The sequence below is a fragment of the Temnothorax nylanderi genome, unplaced genomic scaffold, assembly GCF_030848795.1.
Source record: "Temnothorax nylanderi isolate EJ_2023f unplaced genomic scaffold, tnyl_v1.0 TNYL_tig0015_pilon, whole genome shotgun sequence".
NCBI lineage: Eukaryota > Metazoa > Arthropoda > Insecta > Hymenoptera > Formicidae > Temnothorax > Temnothorax nylanderi.
In genome coordinates, this window is record NW_027249077.1 from 2,125,249 (window position 1) to 2,152,036 (window position 26,788).

Below are 26,788 nucleotides of genomic sequence, written 5' to 3' on the forward strand. Positions count from 1 at the left end.
AGTTACATGATCGCTACCCTGGGGATCGATCATGTATCTTTTTCCCTAGGACGGAAACGTGAAAAGTGAAAAGTTTATCTCTTTCTATTTAACACAAATAGAAAGAGATAGTTACATGAAACTTTTCACTTTTCACGTTTCCGCTCTTGGGAAAAAGTTACATGATCGCTACCCTGAACTCGACTCACTCTACTCGAGAAGAAAAGGGGATGAGCGAGAGGGAGAATTGCGGCCAACCGTCCTTCTTTAAAAAAAAATCACTAACAAGAATTCATGGCACAATCAAAAGTCTGATAATTGCGATCATATCCAAAATCAAACTGCACACGGGTCCAGGAGTTCTAATTTTAACACACATCTAGTGCGACACTTTATTTCAAAGTATTTAACCTTTTTGCTATGGTGGCGTTGGCCGAATAGCGATTATGAGGTACGGCAGCATAAGCCGCCAGCGTTCGCCTTGGAGCGAAGAAGTGCTATGACTCCCACTGTTTTAACTCGTTGCATTAAAGATATATAATTTTTCAAACATAAAAGTAAAACGGGATTTACATAAGTACAAAATTATATTTTAAAATTATATTTTATTATTATTTTAAACTTCGTATTTAATACGCTACAAGCAGAGGTGGTATTAATACGGCTATGCCGGCTGTAGCCGGCGCTAGTATATATCTACGAATGTCACATGGATGCCGGCTACAGACAACATTAGTAGCAAAAAGGTTAATGCTTATGGGAAATAAGGATGACATTTAGTAAAAAATGCCGAGCAGGTTGTTTGTGCTAAGAACAATATTTATACAAAATGCAAATACGTATTGTAAAGTACTCAATGTACGTTGTTCCATAGAATAGATTTTTAAATTAAAGTGATAAATAAATACGACTTGGAGATTCTTCACGAATTTATAATTTAGATGAAACGAAAACCATGACAGTTCAAAATAGTGGGAAGATAATTGCTGAAAAAGGTTCCAAAGCTGTGTGTAAAATCAAAAGTGTGGAAAAGGGAGTTCTTGTTACAACATGTTGCATATATTGTCCGTGCTGATGGAACCTATTTACCACCTGTTTTGATATTTCCTCGGGTGAATTACCGCGATCACATGCTGACTGGTGCTCCGCCTAACTCGTTGGGTCTGACCAAACCATCAGGCTGGATGACCAATAAACTTTTTGTTTAAACATTACAGCATTTTATACAATTTTCATACAGCACGAAGGATAACTCATCACTTTTGATCTATGACAACCATGAGAGTTAAATAAGTTTAGAAGTTTTTGAGTTAGCAAAAGCAAATGGTGTCTACATTTTAACGCTACCTCCGCATTTATCACACCGGATGCAGCGCCTTGATGTTGGTCTATACAGTCAATTCCAGAAGTTTTAACATTATCAATGCTTTTAAAAATACAGGAATTTTTCCTTAGGACCCATATGCATTCAGCGATGAAGATTTTCTCCTGAGTTTAGTTTTGGAACGGCCCTTTCCATCAAGTGTGACAACAGAGGAAACTGACAACGTAGCGGGTCCATCACAATCTTCTTTACAAGAAGTAAATGTTGTAGCAAACGACTCATCAGGCACGCCATTGAGGATGTCTGTAGCAAGCGACTCATCAGGCACGCCATCGAGGATGTCTGTAGCAAACGATTCATCAGGCACGCCATCGAAGATATTAATAGATAAAGATTTACAGTCAACGGCACAAGAAAAAGAAGTAGCTGACGAGGTCCCAAGCCAGTTTAAAAGTCCCGCAGAAATTAGAGGCTATCCAAAGGCAATACATCAGTATGGAACTAGAAAACGTAGACAGCAAGGTAGCAGCAAAATTTTGACTGATTCTCCGGAGAAAAAAAGCTTAGTAGAAAAAAAGAAAAAACAAGAAGAAAAGGAAAACAAGACACGGAAAAGAAAACCAAAAAAGTAAATAGACGTTCTTACAGTTATTAATAAAGACAGTTATTAATAAATTACATAAAGAAAAGAGTATAAACGTTTATGTTTTTTGTTCGTAAAAGAGTATGAACATTTGTTTTGTTTGTAAAAAAAATGAGCATTTATGTCTTTTATTTGTAAAATGTTATTTTTGATCAAAGAAAACATGTCAGAAAAAAGTTTTTCTTCCAGTAATATTTCAATAGTGGGTAGTTCGGATATCTTGTCTGTCCTGTAAAATCTTGAACAGTGTGATAAATGTATAAAATAAAATATATTTTCAACTTTTGTAACATTTTGTTACATCTTCGTCAATTATTAACCTTTAGAGGCCGGGAAAAGGACTTAAAGACTTTTTTTTTTTACTATTTTTCCCTTATTCAACACACAAATTTTGCCTGAAAACATCAAATAGCTTGTGTTTTTTGGGTGGTCGAAATATCGACCACCCCCGGCCTCTAAAGGTTATACAGAAAATGACGATCAAATCTAACGAGATAAAATCATTATCGTTATAAATAAAAACAACCGTTCATAAATTTCATAAGTAATCTTGCGTGTTTTTCTTGACGGCTTTGTTTTTCTCTAATAAAATATTCTTATTAATAAAATATTTATTAATAAAATAAAACAAAAAGGCAAAAATAAAAATAAAATAAAATAATAAAATAATATCAATATTTAATTCTAATAAATTATTTAAGCATCTTTTAACGAACAATAAAATACATTATATATTTTTGTTGCTTCTCTCACAATCAGTGAGATACTTTCGTCGTTTCAGTTTCTAAGACTGCATTTACAACAGATATCAGAGCTCCAGCATCCGGCCTTGGCCTTATCATTCCACGTTTACTTACGTGGGATGGTAACTATAATACAAACAAATAGCTTCCAATTACTCTAGCTGTCAGTAAAAATGGAAAAAATTGTAGTTACACAAATAACTAACAGTTATATAAAGATAACAATCAGCTAATATATACTTTTAAAAGCGTTCCAAGGTACATCAACCGTCATGTTCCAAAGATACATAGAAATCAATTTCTAATAAAGAAATAGTTAACAGCTTATAGGTTATAAATGAAGTTATAAATAATTTACTACATTATTCTACATATTTGACACATTCTTACTAGCCTTGGCTGATAACTATATTTTTATTATACAAAATTACAAGAATCACAGTACAAATCTCAATAAATTTATTTTACGCATTATAAAATACAAAAGTCGATATAACTTACGTGTAAATAATCGCAACGACAAAACTACAGATTTAAAGAGATTATCAAATAACTCAACAATTAGTACTATAAAATATCGCCAGATGCAAACACTATTCCATTATGACAGTGTTCCAACGTATGTACAGCTGTACCCAAGGTACAGCACCTTCCCCTACTTGTAAAAAAGGAGTGATATCCGTACAAAATATTTCTTTTTCAAAGAAAATTAATAAAATGCGCAGCAATAAAGTGTACGTTCTACATAGAAAATTTTTATTGAAAAAAATTTTGACCTATAAATTTGGTCATATAATTTCATTTGTGCTTCTTGCTACAAAAACAATTATACCCGAAGGTTTGCATCAAGTGAATAAGATAAATTAGTAACATCTGATTTTTTAAATGATGTTTCTTTATTATACTTGTTGTGTACGTGTTCTAAAAAAGAACACGTACACAACAAATATAATAAAGATCTAAAAAAAAAAACACGTACACAACAAATGTAATAAAGAAACATCATTAAGGAAATTAGATGTTACTACTAATTTATACTTTTTATAATTTTACATCCTATTTACTTGATGCAAACTTTCGGGTATCATTGTAAATATTTTAAAGAAATCAGATATTACTGATTTATCATATATGCTTGACGCAAAAATTCTGACATCATTGTTTTTATAGTTAAAACTACAAATAAAATTATAACTTCAAATATTATTAAAAAATTTTTGTGAATAATGAGTTTGTATAGAGCACGTACATTTGGTTATTGTCGTTATTTTCCCTTTTTTGAAAAATGTAACTTTTGTAGATCTGTATGTGATCTGGTAGTAATTAGGAAAATTTAAAATATATATTCTTATAAACATTTACTCTTATAAAAAAAAACCATACCTCTTCTTGACCTTTGTGAAAAATTCTACAAACGCTTGTTGAGGAAATCACTGTACCACATTTAATATCAGACAATATGTCTTACAGAACAGTTATGATACCGAAAAAAAAACGCAGCAAGTTTTGGAATTATTTCGAGGAATTGAAACCTTTGCTGGTAAAGTGCACGACCTGTAAAAAAGAAATTAAGGTATCCGACTCAACATACTACACAAAATTAATGAGGCTGCACTTAAGTAGACATGGAATATTTCTCGAAAATGACACTCACACACTACCTGACGACTTAAAACAATATTACTCGGAGTTACCGGGATATAAGGCAAAATGTAATAATTGTGCCAAAGCAGTGTCTTTCTTATCAAATATTGCACATTTACGAAAACATTTAAGAAGACATTCCACAAGAATCCAGAGTCGAGATAAGTAAGTACACATTCAAAAAATTATTAAAATACTAAAGATTATAAAATAAATGTAATGACAAAACAATCAATACATAAAGAAAATTGAGCGAATAAGAGTTTTTATCGGGGCATCCATATAATATTTATATGCAATTTTGATCATAAATGTGCATGTACACCTGGTGCGTTTATTACCTTTTTTTTTTTAAATAAGTTTGAAGATCTGTACGGGATCAGATAATTATACAAATTTTAACTATATATCCGTATAAACATACATTCTACTAAATTAAATGTGTCTTTATGATCTTGTGAGAAATTCTACAAACGCTTGTTGATGCAATCACTGTACCACATTTAATATCAGACAATATGTATTACAGAACAGTTATGGTACCGAGAAAAAAACGCAGCAAGTTGTGGAATTATTTCGAGGAATTGAAACCCACGCTGGTAAAGTGCACGACCTGTAAAAAAGAAATTAAGATGTCTCACCCAGCAAACCGCATAACAATAATGAGAGTACACTTATTTAAAAAACATGGAATATCTCTCGATGGTGACACTCTCACACTACCTGACGACTTAAAACAATATTACTCGGAGTTACCAGGATATAAGGCAAAATGTAATAATTGTGGCAAAGCAGTGTCTTTCTTAACAAATATAGCACGTTTACAAAAACATTTAAGAACACATTCCACAAGAATCCTGAGTCGAGATGAGTAAGTACACAATCAAAAAATCATTAAAATACCAAAGATTATAAAATAAATGTAATAATAAAACAATCAGTAGCTAAAGAAATTTGAGTGAATAAAAGTTTTTATCGGGGCATCCATATAATATTTATATGCAATTTTGATCATAAATGTGCATGTACACCTGGTGCGTTTATTACCTTTTTTTTTTAAATAAGTTTGAAGATCTGTACGGGATCAGATAATTATACAAATTTTAACTATATATCCGTATAAACATACATTCTACTAAATTAAATGTGTCTTTATGATCTTGTGAGAAATTCTACAAACGCTTGTTGATGCAATCACTGTACCACATTTAATATCAGACAATATGTATTACAGAACAGTTATGGTACCGAGAAAAAAACGCAGCAAGTTGTGGAATTATTTCGAGGAATTGAAACCTACGCTGGTAAAGTGCACGACCTGTAAAAAAGAAATTAAGATACCTCGTCTATCAAGGCGTGTAACAATATTCAGAGCACATTTAAAGAGACATGGAATATTTATCGATAATGACACTCACACACTACCTGACGACTTAAAACAATATTACTCGGAGTTACCGGCATATAAAGCAAAATGTAATAATTGCGGCGAAACAGTATCCTTCTTAACAAATTTTGGAAATTTACGAAGACATTTAAGAAGACATTTCATAAGAATCCAAAGTCGAGATGAGTAAGTACACAATCAAAAATTAGTTTAATATTAAGGATTATTAATGCCTATTTGCAATTCTGATCATAAATGTGCCTCTCAAATCGTAATAATGATTATTTCTAATTATTTCGTAAATATAATTTAAATAAATATGAATCCCTTATTTTCACGTTTTTTCATGCATCATAGATATAGACAATTCAGAAATTTAAATTAAATATTTATTTGTTTGACATTAGTATTGCAAAAATTCAAGGTAGATATATAAAATGTACGATTTATACATAGTTCTTATAGATATTTAAATTTAATAGTTCTATTTAATAAAATCTATATAGGACAACTCTCAAATCTGCCATCCACTGATTACGTAGATGAATAATAGTTAATAAATTAATAATAATTAATAAAAGTTTCTGTTAGACAACAATCAACCGTTCTTTGTAGTATTTGAATACACGTTATAGGCCTACAAATGTCAGCATAGTGATATTACAATAACAGAAAGGTTTATTCCGCCAGTAAATATAAAATAATATCACAACAATTTAGACGACTATAACTGGCATATTTATTCTTAAAAATCACAACGTTTCGGTCCAACTTCGGACCCTCTTCAGGTGAACTATTACACAAACATTCGACAGGCAAATTCGTGACACTGTACCCGCAAGTCAGAAACTGAAGACTAGACAGACAAAGAATTTCGCATTTTGTAATTGTGATCGCATAAATATTATAAATAAGAAAGGAACTATATAAAATAAAAAATCTAAATGACTTACATGATTTGTGCGTTGTCAGTAAAATATAATATAATAGTGTCAATGTTAATAAAATTAAAGTGTAAAAAATAATAAGAAGTCGAGATAGAATAAAATTAAATGTGTATATGGAGCGTGTTAGGAAGCACGTCCGTTGTACATCGCGATTGCGGAGAACACAATGCGTAAGGACATAACATATTTAAGCAAGTAAAGGTTAACTGCCTATTATTTTGTCGTAAATTGTTGTTAAATTTTCAGTGTCCTTCTGTAGGTTTATTGCTTGTGTGTGTTTTTTGATGAAAAACATCTCCGCAACCTCTCTCTTCTTAACCCTGGTAAAAATTACCGTTAGAAACGGATAGAACGTGCATTCTATCCGTTTCTGACTGCTTTACTATGCGTTTCTTTCCCTGCAATTACGGATAGAAACAGATGAAAAGTGTTGCAGATTCTATAAGACTGTGTACGCAAAGACGGTGGGGAAAGGCTAACTGCATCTAACTGATTCCTAACGGAACGGAACTTATCCGAATCGCGCAAACGTAATTACGAATCCTATCCGTTTCTATACGCAACCAGTTTTGAATGTCTATCCGGATCTGATTGCTGAACCTGACAGAATATCTATCTGCATTTATACGGAACGAAACTTATCCAAATCTATGCGCAAACGTAATTACGAATCCTATCCGTTTCTATACGCAACCAGTTTTGAATGTCTATCCGCATCTGATTGCAAAACCAGGCAGGATATCTATCTGCATTTGCATGCAATTATGATTTGCCCGCTCTATCCGTTTCTAACTGCAAATGCATTTTATTCATTTCTTATTACTGCAAATACATGTACATTGTGGGAGGTTTGTAGTTATCAGGTAGATTCTACCTTTAAACGCCAGGAGAAGGGATTCCTTTAGTTACGACACTGTAATTTTTCTGGTTGTCGCCTGACAGAACGCCTGCTTATGTATTATGGCTGGTTGTATTTTAAATGTGAGAAACGCTTTCCATCATGCGCCGCCTAGCGGCGTCGTCGCGAAGATGCAGATGGATGCGGTATCCGCAATTACGGATAGATACCGTCAGCATTTGATGCGTACAGAATGCGGACAGAAACATACAAGATTCGTATCTGTAGTTGCAGACAAATTCCTATAGGTCGACATTGCGTACAGATACAGATGAATGCGGTATCCGCAATTACGGATAGATACCGTCAGCATCTGATGCGTACAGACTGCGGATAGAAACATACAGGATTCGTATCCGTAGTTGCAGACAAATTCCTATAGGTCGACATTGCGTACAGATGCAGATGGATGCGGTATCCGCAATTACGGATAGATACCGTCAGCATCTGATGCGTACAGAATGCGGACAGAAACAGACAGGATTCGTATTCGTAGTTGCAGACAAATTCCTGTAGGTCGACATTGCGTACAGATGCAGATGGATGCGGTATCCGCAATTACGGATAGATACCGTCAGCATCTGATGCGTACAGAATGCGGACAAAAACAGACAGGATTCGCATCCGTAGTTGCAGACAAATTCCTATAAGTCGACATTGCGTACAGATGCAGATGGATGCGGTATCCGCAATTACGGATAGATACCGTCAGCATCTGATGCGTACAGAATGCGGACAAAAACAGACAGGATTCGCATCCGTAGTTGCAGACAAATTCCTGTAGGTCGACATTGCGTACAGATGCAGATGGATGCGGTATCCGCAATTACGGATAGATACCGTCAGCATCTGATGCGTACCGACTGCGGATAGAAACAGACAGGATTCGTATCCGTAGTTGCAGATAAATTCCTGTAGGTCGACATTGCGTACAGATGCAGATGGATGCGGTATCCGCAATTACGGATAGATACCGTCAGCATCTGATGCGTACAGAATGCGGACAAAAACAGACAGGATTCGCATCCGTAGTTGCAGACAAATTCCTATAAGTCGACATTGCGTACAGATGCAGATGGATGCGGTATCCGCAATTACGGATAGATACCGTCAGCATTTGATGCGTACAGAATGCGGACAGAAACAGACAGGATTCGTATTCGTAGCTGCAGACAAATTCTTGTAGGTCGACATTGCGTACAGATGCAGATGGATGCGGTATCCGCAATTACGGATAGATACCGTCAGCTTCTGATGCGTACAGAATGCGGACAGAAACAGACAAGTTTTTCTATTGCAAAAGCTTATAGATGCTGTATGCCGATAGATTTCCATTAGATACAGTTATACGTCGTTACATTTTCTGTCTGTATTTGCAGATACAATAGTGCTGCTTACAGAAACGGATAGAGCTAGACAAGCTTGCAGTTACAGCGGATAGGATTCCGTTACATACCATCAGAAATTCTATCTGTTTCTAACTGTTTCTAACGGTAATTTTTACCAGGGAACGTTTTTCTCTCTATGTAATATTCTCGTACCTGACCAATCAAACTCGTGATTAAATTCAATCCGATGTTTGCTAATTACCGAATGATTACTGACGTGCTTCCTAATGTCAGTTTTATGCTCTTTAATTCGAGTTTCGAGGTGTCTTTTCGTTTGTCCTATATATGTAGCATTACAGTCAAGGCAGTCAATTTTGTAAACCAATTCAATTTGTTTCATATAATCCAGTCTATCCTTACCCTTTCTAATAATGTTATTAAGCTTCTTGGGAACGGTGTAAGCAACGTCAAACCCAAGACTGCTTAACATAGCACGGATACCATCACTATAATTTTTTATGTAAGGGATAGATATAAAATTTTTTCTGAAGTCATTGCCATCAGCACTATTACCATCCTGAGTGGCCGCCCGGTGTTTAATTTCTTTCAAGCGTCGATTAATACATTTATTGCTAAAATATTCCGGGTAACTATTGTTGCTAAGAATTTCTTTAACAATTTCAATGTTACCAATGTGAAACCTTTGATCAGATAACAAAATCGCACGATCAACAAGACCCGTTATTACGTTTTTTTGTAATTTTCTGGTTGGTCAGATAAGTAATTAATATAGCGACCGGAAAAGGTTGGTTTCCGATACCAATTTGTAATAAGTATATCGCCATTCCTAATGACAGTTGTGTCCAGAAAATTAATCGCATTATCATTCTCAATCTCACACGTAAACTTTAACCGTGGGTGATAACTATTAAACACATTAAGTACCTCATCAATCTTCGATCCAGAAATTATCGTGAATACACATATCGTAAAAACATGGAAAGCTTGAATTTCAAGGTGCTCAGACAAAAAACCTCTAAATCCTCCATTACCATATCCTTCTACAGGAAAATATATCTCTCTGTGTCAAAGTCAAGAACAAGTACCATCTGGTTTACCCGTTCAATCATATAAAGAAACGGCAGAAAATGCGAGAGTACTTGATGAGTAATTATTCGTTTAGTTTATATAGTATAATGTAATGGTATCCAAATAGTTAAATATTGACTTTTCTGCACAAGTATATTTTACAACTGTGACATTTTAAAAATAATTACTCTTTCCTTTTTACTTTTAATCACATCACGTTTCTACACAGACCGAGCACTTCAAGCTCAGCGGATTATGTTCTGGATCCTTCTGCAGAACATCAAAGTGGAGAACCATCTGGTTTGCCCATTCAATCATTTAAAGGAACGGCAGAAAATGCAGGAGTACTTGAAGAGTAATTATTCGTTTAGTTTATATAGTATAATGTAATGGTATCCAAATAGTTAAATATTAACTTTTCTGCACAAGTATATTTTACAACTGTGACATTTTAAAAATAATTACTCTTTCCTTTTTACTTTTATCACATCACGTTTCTACACAGACCGAGCACTTCAAGTTCAGCGGATTATGTTCTGGATCCTTCTGCAGAACATCAAAGTGGAGAACCATCTGGTTTGCCCATTCAATCATTTAAAGGAACGGCAGAAAATGCAGGAGTACTTGAAGAGTAATTATTCGTTTAGTTTATATAGTATAATGTAATGGTATCCAAATAGTTAAATATTAACTTTTCTGCACAAGTATATTTTACAACTGTGACATTTTAAAAATAATTACTCTTTCCTTTTTACTTTAATCACATCACGTTTCTACACAGACCGAGCACTTCAAGTTCAGCGGATTATGTTATGGATCCTTCTGCAGAACATCAAAGTGGAGAACCATCTGGTTTGCCCGTTCAATCATTTGAACAAATGGCAGAAGGAACAAGCGCACTTCATTCGGATTGGATCTATTATACAATGTAATGATATCCAACTAGTTAAATATTGACTTTTCTACATAAATGTAACTTACAACTGTGATCTTTTAAATAATTATTGTTTCTTTTTAATTTTTAATTATACCACATTTCTATGCAGACCAAGCGCTTCAAGTTCAACGTGTTATGTTATGGATCCTTCTGCAGAACATCAAAGTGGAGAACCATCTGGTTTGCCCGTTCAATCATTTGAACAAATGACAGAAGGAACAAGTGCACTTCATTCGGATTGGATCTATTATACAATGTAATGATATCCAACTAGTTAAATATTGACTTTTCTACATAAATGTAACTTACAACTGTGACATTTTAAATAATTATTGTTTCTTTTTAATTTATAATTATACCACATTTCTATACAGACCAAGCGCTTCAAGTTCAACGTGTTATGTTATGGCTCCTTCTGCAGAACATCAAAGTGGAGAACAACCTGGTTTGCCTGTTCAATCATTTGAACAAATGACAGAAGGAACAAGCGCACTTCATTCGGATTGGTTCTATTGTACAATGTAATAAATACCCATCTAGTTAATTATTGATTTTTCTACACAAATATAACGTACAAGTGTGAAAATTTTTATTAACGTACTTTTTTACTTTTAATCACATCACATTTCTATGCAGACCAAGCACTTCAACTTTAGCGGATTATAGTATGGATCCTTCCGTCAAAGTCAAGAATACCGTGTTTGCCTGTTCACTCATTTAAACAAATAACAGTCGCACTTGATGAGTAATTTTACGTTTTGCTTATATCATACAATAAAATAATATCCCATCTAATATTCAAATATTTATTTTTTCAAAGATAATTTATAACTGCAATATTTTAAATTTTAATTTACGCGAGCAATTACTACCAAAAAGATCGTTAATAACTTTATTGCTTATATTATTTAATCAAGGAGAATGTCTATTGTTATACTATACTATAATTTTACGAAACTCAAAGAAAATGACCAATACGCGAAAAAAATAGACAAAGCTTCGATAAGGCAATGATCAAGCTGAAAAATAAAACGAGGCCAAGCCACTTTCGATATATGTAATCTATATAATCGAGTTTGCTCGCTTATTACCGAGGCAGCGATCGCGTCTATGAACGTGAAAACAATATGATATTTGCATTAACTTCACGAAAATGTTCCATCGAGAACAATATAAAATATAAATTAAGTTGTTATTATTACAAATATAATAATAATAAATAATTATATTTATTATTATTATATTAAGAATAATATTTTTATTTTATCTACAATTTTTTCTATTGAATTATATCCCCTTGTCCCTGCCTACCCGAATCCCTACCTACCTACCCGTATACCTATATACCTACCCGTATTCCAATCTATAGTCCTATGCTATCCATTTTCCTACCTACATATATATATAGTATATATATATACTATATATATACTATACTATACTATGTATACTATATATATACTATATATATACTATACATTCATGCGTTCGAAGACAAGAATTCGAAATAGAATTTTAAAAATTAAACTTTTTTTTAATTTCTACTCTCTGACTAACTTTACTATTCGATTGAAAAACCGATTGGTTAAACTTTCCGCGAAACACAATATGTATAAACCAATTATATTTACCGCATGTTGTTCCGCCGGCGCCTGATGCCTCTCCCTGGCCTCCACCTCCTCTCAGGCTGCTCGGGATGTCCCTCGTGTTCCCTCGATGCGACCCAAGTAGAACAAGTTAATCACAGAAATGTCAAGGTGACATTAAAATGATGAATTTTATGTCATCATATGGTCAACGTCAAGAATCAGTTTAAAATGACTGACTTATGACATGCTGTTTTACGAGACTCGCGATATATGTAACAGTATATATTGTTACAAATTGCATGATCAGTCATAATTTTCTTCAGTTCTCATAACATATTTCGAGTATATTCTTAAATAGAACGAAAAGATCAAATAAAAGTCAAAGAGAAGTAGCGATTAGTCAAGATTAGATGCTTCTAATGGGCCATTTTGACGTCACGATGACGCGTAAAAAATGATTACAGAATGATGTCATTTTGATATTTTCATGACTGATTTGTTCTACTTGGGGAAGCAACGTTGCTCCTTCCCGCGTGGATATTTTCTATAACATAAAAATAATCGAATCGATTAAATACGTGTCACGCGCATCGAACATCTTATTCGTTATTCAGATTAATATTATATTTTAAATTACTTCTTCGAAAAAGGTTTCTACGTTAGAATCAACTTGAATCAAATTTTTCAAAATATTTCTTTTTACTAATTTAAATTCCGAAACACGGTTTAATGTAGGAACTGAATAAGCACAAAGAGGGATTCTATAATATCTTAAAAAAAAATAAAAAGTAACACTTACCAGAAGTGTTGGTACGCCGATGCCCGATGCCTATCCTAGGCCTCCTCCTCCTCTCAGGCTGCTCGGAATGTCAGCTACGCAGAATTCCCTCGCTGCTCCGATGTCACCTTCTGCGTCGTTATTTTCTGAAACATTCAAATAAACGATTCGATTAAGTAAAGACAGAAGAGATAGAAAATTTTATGACATAAGTGACATAACAATTAAAGTAATCTTTAAATCGACCGTGACTGGCAATATATAACGTCTTTTCCGATATGAACATAGAAAAACCGTGAGCCAACTTGGTTTGTCGGATTCACACAGTACGTTTTCGGATCAAATCGAGACCTTATAAATTTCGACCATGGGATTTGGTCAGTTGATGTAATTTATAAATTAAATAGTTTAAATTTTTATTGCGAAAAAATATTACCCCAGCCAGGGTTTGAACCTGGAACCTCCCGTATACCGTGCGGGTGTCGTGCCAATTCGACCACTGGGGCTGTGGTAATATTTTATCGCAATAACAACTATAAGATGGAGCACCAATTTTTAGGTCGACGGTGTATAATAAACAGAATAATAATCTTCCCTCGCCAGTATATAGAATAACAATTAAAGTAATCTTTAAATCGACCGTGACTGGCGAAAAAATATTACCCCAGCCAGGGTTTGAACCTGGAACCTCCCGTATACCGTGCGGGTGTCGTGCCAATTCGACCACTGGGGCTGGGGTAATATTTTTTCGCAATAAAAATTTAAACTATTTAATTTAAAAATTACATCAACTGACCAAATCCCATGGTCGAAATTTATAAGGTCTCGATTTGATCCGAAAACGTACTGTGTGAATCCGACAAACCAAGTTGGCTCACGGTTTTTCTATGTTCATATCGGAAAAGACGTTATATATTGCCAGTCACGGTCGATTTAAAGATTACTTTAATTGTTATTCTATATACTGGCGAGGGAAGATTATTATTCTGTTTATAAGTGACATAGTACGTGAAAATGAATTACACTCACCACTTTCTTTTAAGCGCTTCAGGCCACAAAATCCACTTCCATCTCCGGGTCAGCTAGGAGTCTCGAGCCACATTGAGACTCGTGGCAATGCAGTGTGATTTCATTGCCATTAAGCAAGATAAATCAAGAAGCCATTTCAGCTATATTGCATTAATTTTACGACGTTGTTGCAATATAGTCGAAATGTTTCTTGACTTTTCTCGCTTAATGGAAATGTAATTGCTGAAAAGAATTACAAATTATTCCCTTGATGATGTCTTTTGCAGACAAGATTTTTTATACGCTTAACTTTATGAGCGTGAAGTCTCGCGGCGCGGAGAGACACGCGACGGACCGTATAACCGAGCGAAGCGTATAAATGTCTCGCGGCGCGGAGGGACACGCGACGGACCGTATGAGCGAGCGAAGCGTATAAATGTCCCGCGGCGCGGCGGGGGGACACGCGACGGACCGTATGAGCGAGCGAAGCGTATAAATGTCCCGCGGCGCGGCGGGGGGACACGCGACGGACCGTATGAGCGAGCGAAGCGTATAAATGTCCCGCGGCGCGGCGGGGGGACACGCGACGGACCGTATGAGCGAGCGAAGCGTATAAATGTCCCGCGGCGCGGCGGGGGGACACGCGACGGACCGTATGAGCGAGCGAAGCGTATAAATGTCCCGCGGCGCGGCGGGGGGACACGCGACGGACCGTATGAGCGAGCGAAGCGTATAAATGTCCCGCGGCGCGGCGGGGGGACACGCGACGGACCGTATGAGCGAGCGAAGCGTATAAATGTCCCGCGGCGCGGCGGGGGGACACGCGACGGACCGTATGAGCGAGCGAAGCGTATAAATGTCCCGCGGCGCGGCGGGGGGACACGCGACGGACCGTATGAGCGAGCGAAGCGTATAAATGTCCCGCGGCGCGGCGGGGGGACACGCGACGGACCGTATGAGCGAGCGAAGCGTATAAATGTCCCGCGGCGCGGCGGGGGGACACGCGACGGACCGTATGAGCGAGCGAAGCGTATAAATGTCCCGCGGCGCGGCGGGGGGACACGCGACGGACCGTATGAGCGAGCGAAGCGTATAAATGTCCCGCGGCGCGGCGGGGGGACACGCGACGGACCGTATGAGCGAGCGAAGCGTATAAATGTCCCGCGGCGCGGCGGGGGGACACGCGACGGACCGTATGAGCGAGCGAAGCGTATAAATGTCCCGCGGCGCGGCGGGGGGACACGCGACGGACCGTATGAGCGAGCGAAGCGTATAAATGTCCCGCGGCGCGGCGGGGGGACACGCGACGGACCGTATGAGCGAGCGAAGCGTATAAATGTCCCGCGGCGCGGCGGGGGGACACGCGACGGACCGTATGAGCGAGCGAAGCGTATAAATGTCCCGCGGCGCGGCGGGGGGACACGCGACGGACCGTATGAGCGAGCGAAGCGTATAAATGTCCCGCGGCGCGGCGGGGGGACACGCGACGGACCGTATGAGCGAGCGAAGCGTATAAATGTCCCGCGGCGCGGCGGGGGGACACGCGACGGACCGTATGAGCGAGCGAAGCGTATAAATGTCCCGCGGCGCGGCGGGGGGACACGCGACGGACCGTATGAGCGAGCGAAGCGTATAAATGTCCCGCGGCGCGGCGGGGGGACACGCGACGGACCGTATGAGCGAGCGAAGCGTATAAATGTCCCGCGGCGCGGCGGGGGGACACGCGACGGACCGTATGAGCGAGCGAAGCGTATAAATGTCCCGCGGCGCGGCGGGGGGACACGCGACGGACCGTATGAGCGAGCGAAGCGTATAAATGTCCCGCGGCGCGGCGGGGGGACACGCGACGGACCGTATGAGCGAGCGAAGCGTATAAATGTCCCGCGGCGCGGCGGGGGGACACGCGACGGACCGTATGAGCGAGCGAAGCGTATAAATGTCCCGCGGCGCGGCGGGGGGACACGCGACGGACCGTATGAGCGAGCGAAGCGTATAAATGTCCCGCGGCGCGGCGGGGGGACACGCGACGGACCGTATGAGCGAGCGAACGGTATAAATGTCCCGCGGCGCGGCGGGGGGACACGCGACGGACCGTATGAGCGAGCGAACGGTATAAATGTCCCGCGGCGCGGCGGGGGGACACGCGACGGACCGTATGAGCGAGCGAACGGTATAAATGTCCCGCGGCGCGGCGGGGGGACACGCGACGGACCGTATGAGCGAGCGAACGGTATAAATGTCCCGCGGCGCGGCGGGGGGACACGCGACGGACCGTATGAGCGAGCGAACGGTATAAATGTCCCGCGGCGCGGCGGGGGGACACGCGACGGACCGTATGAGCGAGCGAACGGTATAAATGTCCCGCGGCGCGGCGGGGGGACACGCGACGGACCGTATGAGCGAGCGAACGGTATAAATGTCCCGCGGCGCGGCGGGGGGACACGCGACGGACCGTATGAGCGAGCGAACGGTATAAATGTCCCGCGGCGCGGCGGGGGGACACGCGACGGACCGTATGAGCGAGCGAACGGTATAAATGTCCCGCGGCGCGGCGGGGGGACACGCGACGGACCGTATGAGCGAGCGAACGGTATAAATGTCCCGCGGCGCGGCGGGGGGACACGCGACGGACCGTATGAGCGAGCGAACGGTATAAATGTCCCGCGGCGCGGCGGGGGGACACGCGACGGACCGTATGAGCGAGCGAACGGTATAAATGTCCCGCGGCGCGGCGGGGGGACACGCGACGGACCGTATGAGCGAGCGAACGGTATAAATGTCCCGCGGCGCGGCGGGGGGACACGCGACGGACCGTATGAGCGAGCGAACGGTATAAATGTCCCGCGGCGCGGCGGGGGGACACGCGACGGACCGTATGAGCGAGCGAACGGTATAAATGTCCCGCGGCGCGGCGGGGGGACACGCGACGGACCGTATGAGCGAGCGAACGGTATAAATGTCCCGCGGCGCGGCGGGGGGACACGCGACGGACCGTATGAGCGAGCGAACGGTATAAATGTCCCGCGGCGCGGCGGGGGGACACGCGACGGACCGTATGAGCGAGCGAACGGTATAAATGTCCCGCGGCGCGGCGGGGGGACACGCGACGGACCGTATGAGCGAGCGAACGGTATAAATGTCCCGCGGCGCGGCGGGGGGACACGCGACGGACCGTATGAGCGAGCGAACGGTATAAATGTCCCGCGGCGCGGCGGGGGGACACGCGACGGACCGTATGAGCGAGCGAACGGTATAAATGTCCCGCGGCGCGGCGGGGGGACACGCGACGGACCGTATGAGCGAGCGAACGGTATAAATGTCCCGCGGCGCGGCGGGGGGACACGCGACGGACCGTATGAGCGAGCGAACGGTATAAATGTCCCGCGGCGCGGCGGGGGGACACGCGACGGACCGTATGAGCGAGCGAACGGTATAAATGTCCCGCGGCGCGGCGGGGGGACACGCGACGGACCGTATGAGCGAGCGAACGGTATAAATGTCCCGCGGCGCGGCGGGGGGACACGCGACGGACCGTATGAGCGAGCGAACGGTATAAATGTCCCGCGGCGCGGCGGGGGGACACGCGACGGACCGTATGAGCGAGCGAACGGTATAAATGTCCCGCGGCGCGGCGGGGGGACACGCGACGGACCGTATGAGCGAGCGAACGGTATAAATGTCCCGCGGCGCGGCGGGGGGACACGCGACGGACCGTATGAGCGAGCGAACGGTATAAATGTCCCGCGGCGCGGCGGGGGGACACGCGACGGACCGTATGAGCGAGCGAACGGTATAAATGTCCCGCGGCGCGGCGGGGGGACACGCGACGGACCGTATGAGCGAGCGAACGGTATAAATGTCCCGCGGCGCGGCGGGGGGACACGCGACGGACCGTATGAGCGAGCGAACGGTATAAATGTCCCGCGGCGCGGCGGGGGGACACGCGACGGACCGTATGAGCGAGCGAACGGTATAAATGTCCCGCGGCGCGGCGGGGGGACACGCGACGGACCGTATGAGCGAGCGAACGGTATAAATGTCCCGCGGCGCGGCGGGGGGACACGCGACGGACCGTATGAGCGAGCGAACGGTATAAATGTCCCGCGGCGCGGCGGGGGGACACGCGACGGACCGTATGAGCGAGCGAACGGTATAAATGTCCCGCGGCGCGGCGGGGGGACACGCGACGGACCGTATGAGCGAGCGAACGGTATAAATGTCCCGCGGCGCGGCGGGGGGACACGCGACGGACCGTATGAGCGAGCGAACGGTATAAATGTCCCGCGGCGCGGCGGGGGGACACGCGACGGACCGTATGAGCGAGCGAACGGTATAAATGTCCCGCGGCGCGGCGGGGGGACACGCGACGGACCGTATGAGCGAGCGAACGGTATAAATGTCCCGCGGCGCGGCGGGGGGACACGCGACGGACCGTATGAGCGAGCGAACGGTATAAATGTCCCGCGGCGCGGCGGGGGGACACGCGACGGACCGTATGAGCGAGCGAACGGTATAAATGTCCCGCGGCGCGGCGGGGGGACACGCGACGGACCGTATGAGCGAGCGAACGGTATAAATGTCCCGCGGCGCGGCGGGGGGACACGCGACGGACCGTATGAGCGAGCGAACGGTATAAATGTCCCGCGGCGCGGCGGGGGGACACGCGACGGACCGTATGAGCGAGCGAACGGTATAAATGTCCCGCGGCGCGGAGGAGGACACGCGACGGACCGTATGAGCGAGCGAACGGTATAAATGTCCTCGCGGCGCGGAGAGGACACGCGACGGACCGTATGAGCGAGCGAACGGTATAAATGTCTCGCGGCGCGGAGAGACACGCGACGGACCGTATGAGCGAGCGAACGGTATAAATGTCTCGCGGCGCGGAGAGACACGCGACGGACCGTATGAGCGAGCGAACGGTATAAATGTCTCGCGGCGCGGAGAGACACGCGACGGACCGTATGAGCGAGCGAACGGTATAAATGTCTCGCGGCGCGGAGAGACACGCGACGGACCGTATGAGCGAGCGAACGGTATAAATGTCTCGCGGCGCGGAGAGACACGCGACGGACCGTATGAGCGAGCGAACGGTATAAATGTCTCGCGGCGCGGAGAGACACGCGACGGACCGTATGAGCGAGCGAACGGTATAAATGTCTCGCGGCGCGGAGAGACACGCGACGGACCGTATGAGCGAGCGAACGGTATAAATGTCTCGCGGCGCGGAGAGACACGCGACGGACCGTATGAGCGAGCGAACGGTATAAATGTCTCGCGGCGCGGAGAGACACGCGACGGACCGTATGAGCGAGCGAACGGTATAAATGTCTCGCGGCGCGGAGAGACACGCGACGGACCGTATGAGCGAGCGAACGGTATAAATGTCTCGCGGCGCGGAGAGACACGCGACGGACCGTATGAGCGAGCGAACGGTATAAATGTCTCGCGGCGCGGAGAGACACGCGACGGACCGTATGAGCGAGCGAACGGTATAAATGTCTCGCGGCGCGGAGAGACACGCGACGGACCGTATGAGCGAGCGAACGGTATAAATGTCTCGCGGCGCGGAGAGACACGCGACGGACCGTATGAGCGAGCGAACGGTATAAATGTCTCGCGGCGCGGAGAGACACGCGACGGACCGTATGAGCGAGCGAACGGTATAAATGTCTCGCGGCGCGGAGAGACACGCGACGGACCGTATGAGCGAGCGAACGGTATAAATGTCTCGCGGCGCGGAGAGACACGCGACGGACCGTATGAGCGAGCGAACGGTATAAATGTCTCGCGGCGCGGAGAGACACGCGACGGACCGTATGAGCGAGCGAACGGTATAAATGTCTCGCGGCGCGGAGAGACACGCGACGGACCGTATGAGCGAGCGAACGGTATAAATGTCTCGCGGCGCGGAGAGACACGCGACGGACCGTATGAGCGAGCGAACGGTATAAATGTCTCGCGGCGCGGAGAGACACGCGACGGACCGTATGAGCGAGCGAACGGTATAAATGTCTCGCGGCGCGGAGAGACACGCGACGGACCGTATGAGCGAGCGAAGCGTATAAATGTCTCGCGGCGCGGAGAGACACGCGACGGACCGTATGAGCGAGCGAAGCGTATAAATGTCTCGCGGCGCGGAGAGACACGCGACGGACCGTATGAGCGAGCGAAGCGTATAAATGTCTCGCGGCGCGGAGAGACACGCGACGGACCGTATGAGCGAGCGAAGCGTATAAATGTCTCGCGGCGCGGAGAGACACGCGACGGACCGTATGAGCGAGCGAAGCGTATAAATGTCTCGCGGCGCGGAGAGACACGCGACGGACCGTATAACCGAGCGAAGCGTATAAATGTCTCGCGGCGCGGAGAGACACGCGACGGACCGTATAACCGAGCGAAGCGTATAAATGTCTCGCGGCGCGGAGAGACACGCGACGGACCGTATAACCGAGCGAAGCGTATAAATGTCTCGCGGCGCGGAGAGACACGCGACGGACCGTATAACCGAGCGAAGCGTATAAATGTCTCGCGGCGCGGAGAGACACGCGACGGACCGTATAACCGAGCGAAGCGTATAAATGTCTCGCGGCGCGGAGAGACACGCGACGGACCGTATAACCGAGCGAAGCGTATAAATGTCTCGCGGCGCGGAGAGACACGCGACGGACCGTATAACCGAGCGAAGCGTATAAATGTCTCGCGGCGCGGAGAGACACGCGACGGACCGTATAACCGAGCGAAGCGTATAAATGTCTCGCGGCGCGGAGAGACACGCGACGGACCGTATAACCGAGCGAAGCGTATAAATGTCTCGCGGCGCGGAGAGACACGCGACGGACCGTATAACCGAGCGAAGCGTATAAATGTCTCGCGGCGCGGAGAGACACGCGACGGACCGTATAACCGAGCGAAGCGTATAAATGTCTCGCGGCGCGGAGAGACACGCGACGGACCGTATAACCGAGCGAAGCGTATAAATGTCTCGCGGCGCGGAGAGACACGCGGCGAACCGTATAAGCGAAGCGTCGTATTGTCTCGCGGCGCGGAGAGACACGCGGCGAACCGTATAAGCGAAGCGTCGAATTGTCTCGCGGCGCGGAGAGACACGCGGCGAACCGTATAACCGAGCGAAGCGTATAAATGTCCCGCGGCGCGGAGAGACACGCGACGGACCGTATAACCGAGCGAAGCGTATAAATGTCCCGCGGCGCGGAGAGACACGCGGCGAACCGTATAAGCGAAGCGTCGAATTGTCTCGCGGCGCGAAGAGACACGCGGCGAACCGTATAAGCGAAGCGTCGAATTGTCTCGCGGCGCGAAGAGACACGCGGCGAACCGTATAAGCGAAGCGTCGAATTGTCTCCCGGCGCGGCAGACACGCGGCGCGATTTCCCCCGCGCTTAACCGTATAAGCGTGATGTTGGAGTCTAGGTGGCCGAAGCCAACGACAGACTCCTAAGCAGGGCAGCCGGACCCCCGGTTTTCTGTCAGGGTTTTCCTTCCCTTAGGTCGGTTAGGAGAGCCTAAGCTCCTCCCTCACGACTCCGACCAGCCGAGCGGACTTTTTATAGAGGCCGCTTACCTCGCGAGTCCTTAAAAGGACTCCCCGGTCCACGACAGACCCATAGGGCTGCCGTAGATTACGGTACTGGTGTGCTCGGGTACTCCGGGTGCGCAAAACCCGTAGTGGAAGGCTCCCCCGTGCCCCTAAAGGGTCCGGCAGGACTCCCCCCACCCCCTGGAGGGAAGATTTTTTACACGCTTAACTTTATCAGAAATAATACATAAAGAGAGACAGATCAGAAAGAGGGAATTAGCGGAGATGTTTTTTATCAAAAAATTTGACGACACCATTAATTTACAAAAAGACACTGAGAATCTTAACGCTCTCTACGAACATATTATAAAAGAAACATAATTTTCTTTTCCTTCTTCGCCACTTCCCTCTCTACGCCCTAGCTTATTATTGACGGCACTGGTCTGTTTTTATATATTGTCAAGTTTGTCAGTTTAAATTTTACCATGCACCGCACGGCTTTGACATGTTCCTCCGATACAAACAATTAACAAATAATGCCGTTTAACAAGTATTTTACCGTTTTGATTTTGACGCACAAATATGTAAGTTTCTGGTTTATATAATTTTTTATGGATTTTTATTTATATTTATTGTAGAGTGCTCAATTTTTGTCGTTTAGTTTTTAGATTCGGCGTAGTGTGGGCATTATGTCAGACAAATTAATATTTGTGAGTAGTGTATATACGCTTGAAAAGGACCGGGATCTGCGGTCGAACGTAGCGTTTTTGTGATCAATAAAATTTGGCCAGTTGGATCGATCATAATACCTTTACTAATTTTTAATTATTCACTGGCGACTCAAGTTCTCAGGTTTTCTTTCTTATTTAGTTCAATATCCTAAAAAACATGTATATGTATATAACAATGATAGGACATTTTCTTGAACATAAAATAATATCAACAAACTTCCTTGACTATAACTGGCAAATTTATTAATAGATAAAACGACGTTTCGGTTCAAATTCGGACCCTCTTCAGGTGAATAAAGCTCTTACAAATACATTCAACAGGCAATTTATGACACTGTGCTCGCAAGTCAGAAACTGAATACTAGAGGCAGAAAAAGAATTTCCCTTTTGTATTGTGATAACTTAAATAAAATAAAGGAAATATAAAATTAGAGTATCTAAGTAAAACTTACATGATTTGTGCATTGTCAGTGTGAATATGGTATAATAATGTAAGATATAAAATTAAAATAGTAAAAATTAAATAATGTACGTAGAGCGTGTTAGGAAGCACGTCCGTATGCCACGATTGAGGAGAACACAATGAGTACAGACATAAATAATTTATAACCAGTAAAGGTTAACTAAGAAGTACCTATTATTCTATCATAAATTGTTGTTAATTTCTCCGTGTCCTTCTGGAGGTTTATTGCCTGTGTGTTTTTTTTAATAAAAAACGTCTCCGCGATCTCTCTCTTTTTGACATTTTGCTCTCTATATAATATTTTCGTTCCCGCCCAATCAAACTCGTGATTAAATTCAAGCCAATGTTTGCTTATTACCGAATGATTACTAACGTGCTTCCTAATATCAGTTTTATGTTCTTTGATTCCAGTTTCGGGGTGTCTTTTTGTTTGTCCTATATATGTAGCATTACAGCTAGTCTAGGCAGTCAATTTTATAAACCAATTCAATTTGTTTCATGTAATCCAGCCTATCCTTACCCTTTCTAATGATGTTATTAAGTTTCTTAGAAACAGTATAAATAAGCGACGTCGAAGCCGCGACTGCTTAAAATAACACGAATTTAATTTTATACTATTTTAATTTTATATCTTACATTATTAATATTATTATACCATATTCACACTGACAACGCACAAATCATGTAAGTTACTTAGATACTCTAATTTTATATTTCCTTAATTTTATTTAAGTTATCACAATACAAAAGGGAAATTCTTTTTTTGCCTATAGTCTTCAGTTTCTGACGTGCGGGCACAGTGTCATGAATTGCCTGTTGAATGTATTTGTAAGAGCTTTATTCACCAGAAGAGGTTCCGAATTTGGACCGAAACGTCGTTTTATCTATTAATAAATTTGCCAGTTATGGTCAAGGAAGTTTGTTGATATTATATTATATATATATATATATATATATATATATATATATATATATATATATATATATATATATATATATACATATATATATACATATATATATATACATATATACCAGGTTATACGACATAAATAATTATATAAAATATAGTATTTATATAAATATATTTATTAATCACGACCAAAAAGATCGTTAATAAATTTATTACTTATGTTATTCCATCAAGGAGAACATCAATTATTGTTATACTCCATTATATTTTGCGAAAGCCAAAGAAAATGATCGATACGCGAAAAAAATAGACAAACCTTCGATGTAAGGCAATAATCAAGCTGAAAAATACGCGACGAAAGAAATGATGCTAAGCCACTTCCAATATACATAATTTTTATAACATCCGTTGCAATGCGCGAACGAATCCTTTATAATTATTAATTCTCTACGCGATAATGAATGTTATTTGATAAACGTTAAACATTTCGCAATACATATCATGTCCACGATTTTAATTATCTATAATATCTATATAATCGCGAGTAAACTGAACGAAATAATTTATCGCGCATTTGAATATTCCCGTTTTACTTCCAATGCGAGATACACAAGCTTCAAAAATATCACGAGCAAAGACTGTGTGTTATCGCCGCGTTCAGTGAAGGATAACTGGCCCAATGATTTGGCCAGATCAAGATCCCTCCGCCGAGTGGCACGCCGGGTAGTATCCGACACAAAGAAGAACGATCCATATAGTGGAGAGCGAGCTGTGCTCTGATTCTGTCGTGTTCCACAAGATCAATCCGCGAAGGAAAGTTAAGTGACCCGTTGAACACCAAAGATCCCGCTGCAGGAGGAAACGAATCTCGGGTCTTTCGAACCGCTCCCGATAGTCATTTCGGCAATTAGTTAACGACTATCACCTCTTTCCAAATATTTGCATAATGCAAGTGTTATGCAACTCCCGGATATTTTCACGATAATTTAATTGGTATTTATCACAGCTCCTTACAAGATCAAGATTCGTGCGCGGAAATATATTCTTTCATTATTAAGAAATACATTTTTTTATTACAAAAAACATGAATAGAACAATTCCTATCGAAGAGTGGTTACAAATAATTATATTTAGAAATAATAAAATACATACGTCTTTATTGTGGTTTGTTAAATGTGCGAGTACAAAAGTTCTCGGGTACCGACTGTTCGAGATGAATCGAATCGAACCAATAACAATGAGATTTCAATTAATTTCATAGTCAAATATTTAATGATATAAAATTCATGTCATTTTCATTTTTTCTGTAATATTTAGTCTATTTAGTTAAATAATTAAGTGTAGGATTATCTAAATATTAAATGTAACATTTAGATAATTCCAATTAGAATTGTCAAAATCTGACTGATATCGGGGTACCCAATCGATTCGTCTCGAATTTATTAAGTACTCACACATTTTTTTAATTAGGTTCATCATATAATCACGATTTATTTCAATAAGTACGAATCTTTTTCATAAAATTTATCAAATAAATACAAGTTAAAAAATTCTTACGTTACATATCATACGTTGCATATGTATTTTATTATATTAAATAACCTGAAAGATTTAAAAATTAATTAATGTTCTAAAATGGAGGAATATCCAGTGCCTGGGCCTGAAATAGTTTCTTAAAAGAAACTAAAGATTAAATAAGAAAATATATCCATTTGTAACCACTTTTTTCTCATAGAAGTCGCATGAAACGATCAAACGTAAATTTTTAATTTCTTGAATATAATTAAAATTTATCTATAAACAGCTATACTATCCATGTTCAATCTAAGTTTTTAGCGTTAAAGTAACATTAATATTAATGGAAGAATATTTAATAAGAAGAATAAAGTCTCTTCTCTCAGAATATGTTCGATTTCGTGATTTGACTTTATTATACTTAAAAATTACGTAGTAGTCGTCGTTAACTTATTACCGAAACCACTGCTTCCGGGAACCGTCAAGAAAACCCGAAATTAATTTCGGCCCTGCAACGGAAACCCTTATATTCAACGAGGCGCCGAACTAGGCGCAGCAGATGGGTCTTAAGCCCCTTGCACAATGCCAGGCAACAGGCAATAGGAACAGGAAATAACCAAAAAATCGTTAATTACAATCTAAAAAATTCGAATACTATGATTGGTTGGCAACAGGCAATAGGCACAGAATTTCCAACGTGACGGAAACTCTGTGTCTATTGCCTGTGTCACTGTTTATTCTGCATTTATACATGATTTCTGATTTCTATTCCCTGTTCCTATTGCCTGTTGCCTGGCATTGTGCAAGGGGCTTTATAGAAACCGACGAGAAATAACTCTCTACGATAAAGATCGTTACGACTCTCCATCGGAATAAACCACGCATTTGCTAGCGTCCACCTGACGCGAGGGACAGCGATAAGGCCCTATCACCGAGGCAGCGATCGCGTCTATGAACGTGAAAATAACACGATATTTGCATTAACTTTTTACGATTTAACATATGATCATTGTCTTAACATCGAACCTTTTCATACTTTTATTCAATAAATTATATTACTTGTATTAATAGTGATAATTTCTAATACGAAATTTTGAATGAAAAATCTCCCGAATTTATTAACAATCTTTTAGTAAATTATAAAAATTACTAAAGTTTTAAAAAGTAAACCGTTTACTAAACGCGTCATGATTTCCGTCTTATTATACACATCCGCGATTACATTTACACAGTTAATATTATACAATTAATATTACAGTATATATTTTTGATATATACATATACAATATATACAAGTACATAATATTTTACAATGCCTGTAAAAATTGGTAT

At 42.2% G+C, this 26,788-nt stretch overlaps 2 protein-coding genes across 2 annotated transcripts; both read left to right on the top strand.

Moving 5' to 3' along the window:
- Positions 1–211: 211 nt before the first annotated feature.
- Positions 212–9,006, top strand: LOC139768373 (uncharacterized). The gene is made up of 5 exons (XM_071698492.1): positions 212–1,931; positions 4,160–4,498; positions 4,863–5,204; positions 5,568–5,653; positions 8,945–9,006. The coding sequence occupies exons 1-5, from the start codon at positions 1,603–1,605 to the stop codon at positions 9,004–9,006; spliced, it is 1,158 nt and encodes a 385-aa protein (XP_071554593.1). The 5' UTR covers positions 212–1,602.
- A 1,024-nt stretch (positions 9,007–10,030) lies between these two features.
- On the top strand, positions 10,031–11,619 carry LOC139768361 (uncharacterized). Its single transcript, XM_071698475.1, has 5 exons — positions 10,031–10,337; positions 10,488–10,613; positions 10,764–10,910; positions 11,029–11,175; positions 11,294–11,619. Exons 1-4 carry the CDS (start codon positions 10,238–10,240, stop codon positions 11,127–11,129), a joined length of 474 nt encoding a protein of 157 aa, XP_071554576.1. The 5' UTR covers positions 10,031–10,237; the 3' UTR covers positions 11,130–11,175; positions 11,294–11,619.
- Positions 11,620–26,788: the final 15,169 nt, after the last annotated feature.

What these genes read in the sequence shown, in the direction of transcription:
- LOC139768361 (XM_071698475.1), top strand. Translation starts at nt 10,238, where the DNA reads ATGTTCTGGATCCTTCTGCAGAACATCAAAGTGGAGAACCATCTGGTT. An exon ending in AATGCAGGAGTACTTGAAGA is followed by an intron (nt 10,338 to 10,487) that starts GTAATTATTCGT and finishes GTTTCTACACAG; the next exon opens with ACCGAGCACTTCAAGTTCAG. An exon ending in AATGCAGGAGTACTTGAAGA is followed by an intron (nt 10,614 to 10,763) that starts GTAATTATTCGT and finishes GTTTCTACACAG; the next exon opens with ACCGAGCACTTCAAGTTCAG.
- LOC139768373 (XM_071698492.1), top strand. Translation starts at nt 1,603, where the DNA reads ATGTCTGTAGCAAGCGACTCATCAGGCACGCCATCGAGGATGTCTGTA. An exon ending in CGGAAAAGAAAACCAAAAAA is followed by an intron (nt 1,932 to 4,159) that starts GTAAATAGACGT and finishes TATGTCTTACAG; the next exon opens with AACAGTTATGATACCGAAAA. An exon ending in GCTGGTAAAGTGCACGACCT is followed by an intron (nt 5,654 to 8,944) that starts GTAAAAAAGAAA and finishes CTGTATTTGCAG; the next exon opens with ATACAATAGTGCTGCTTACA.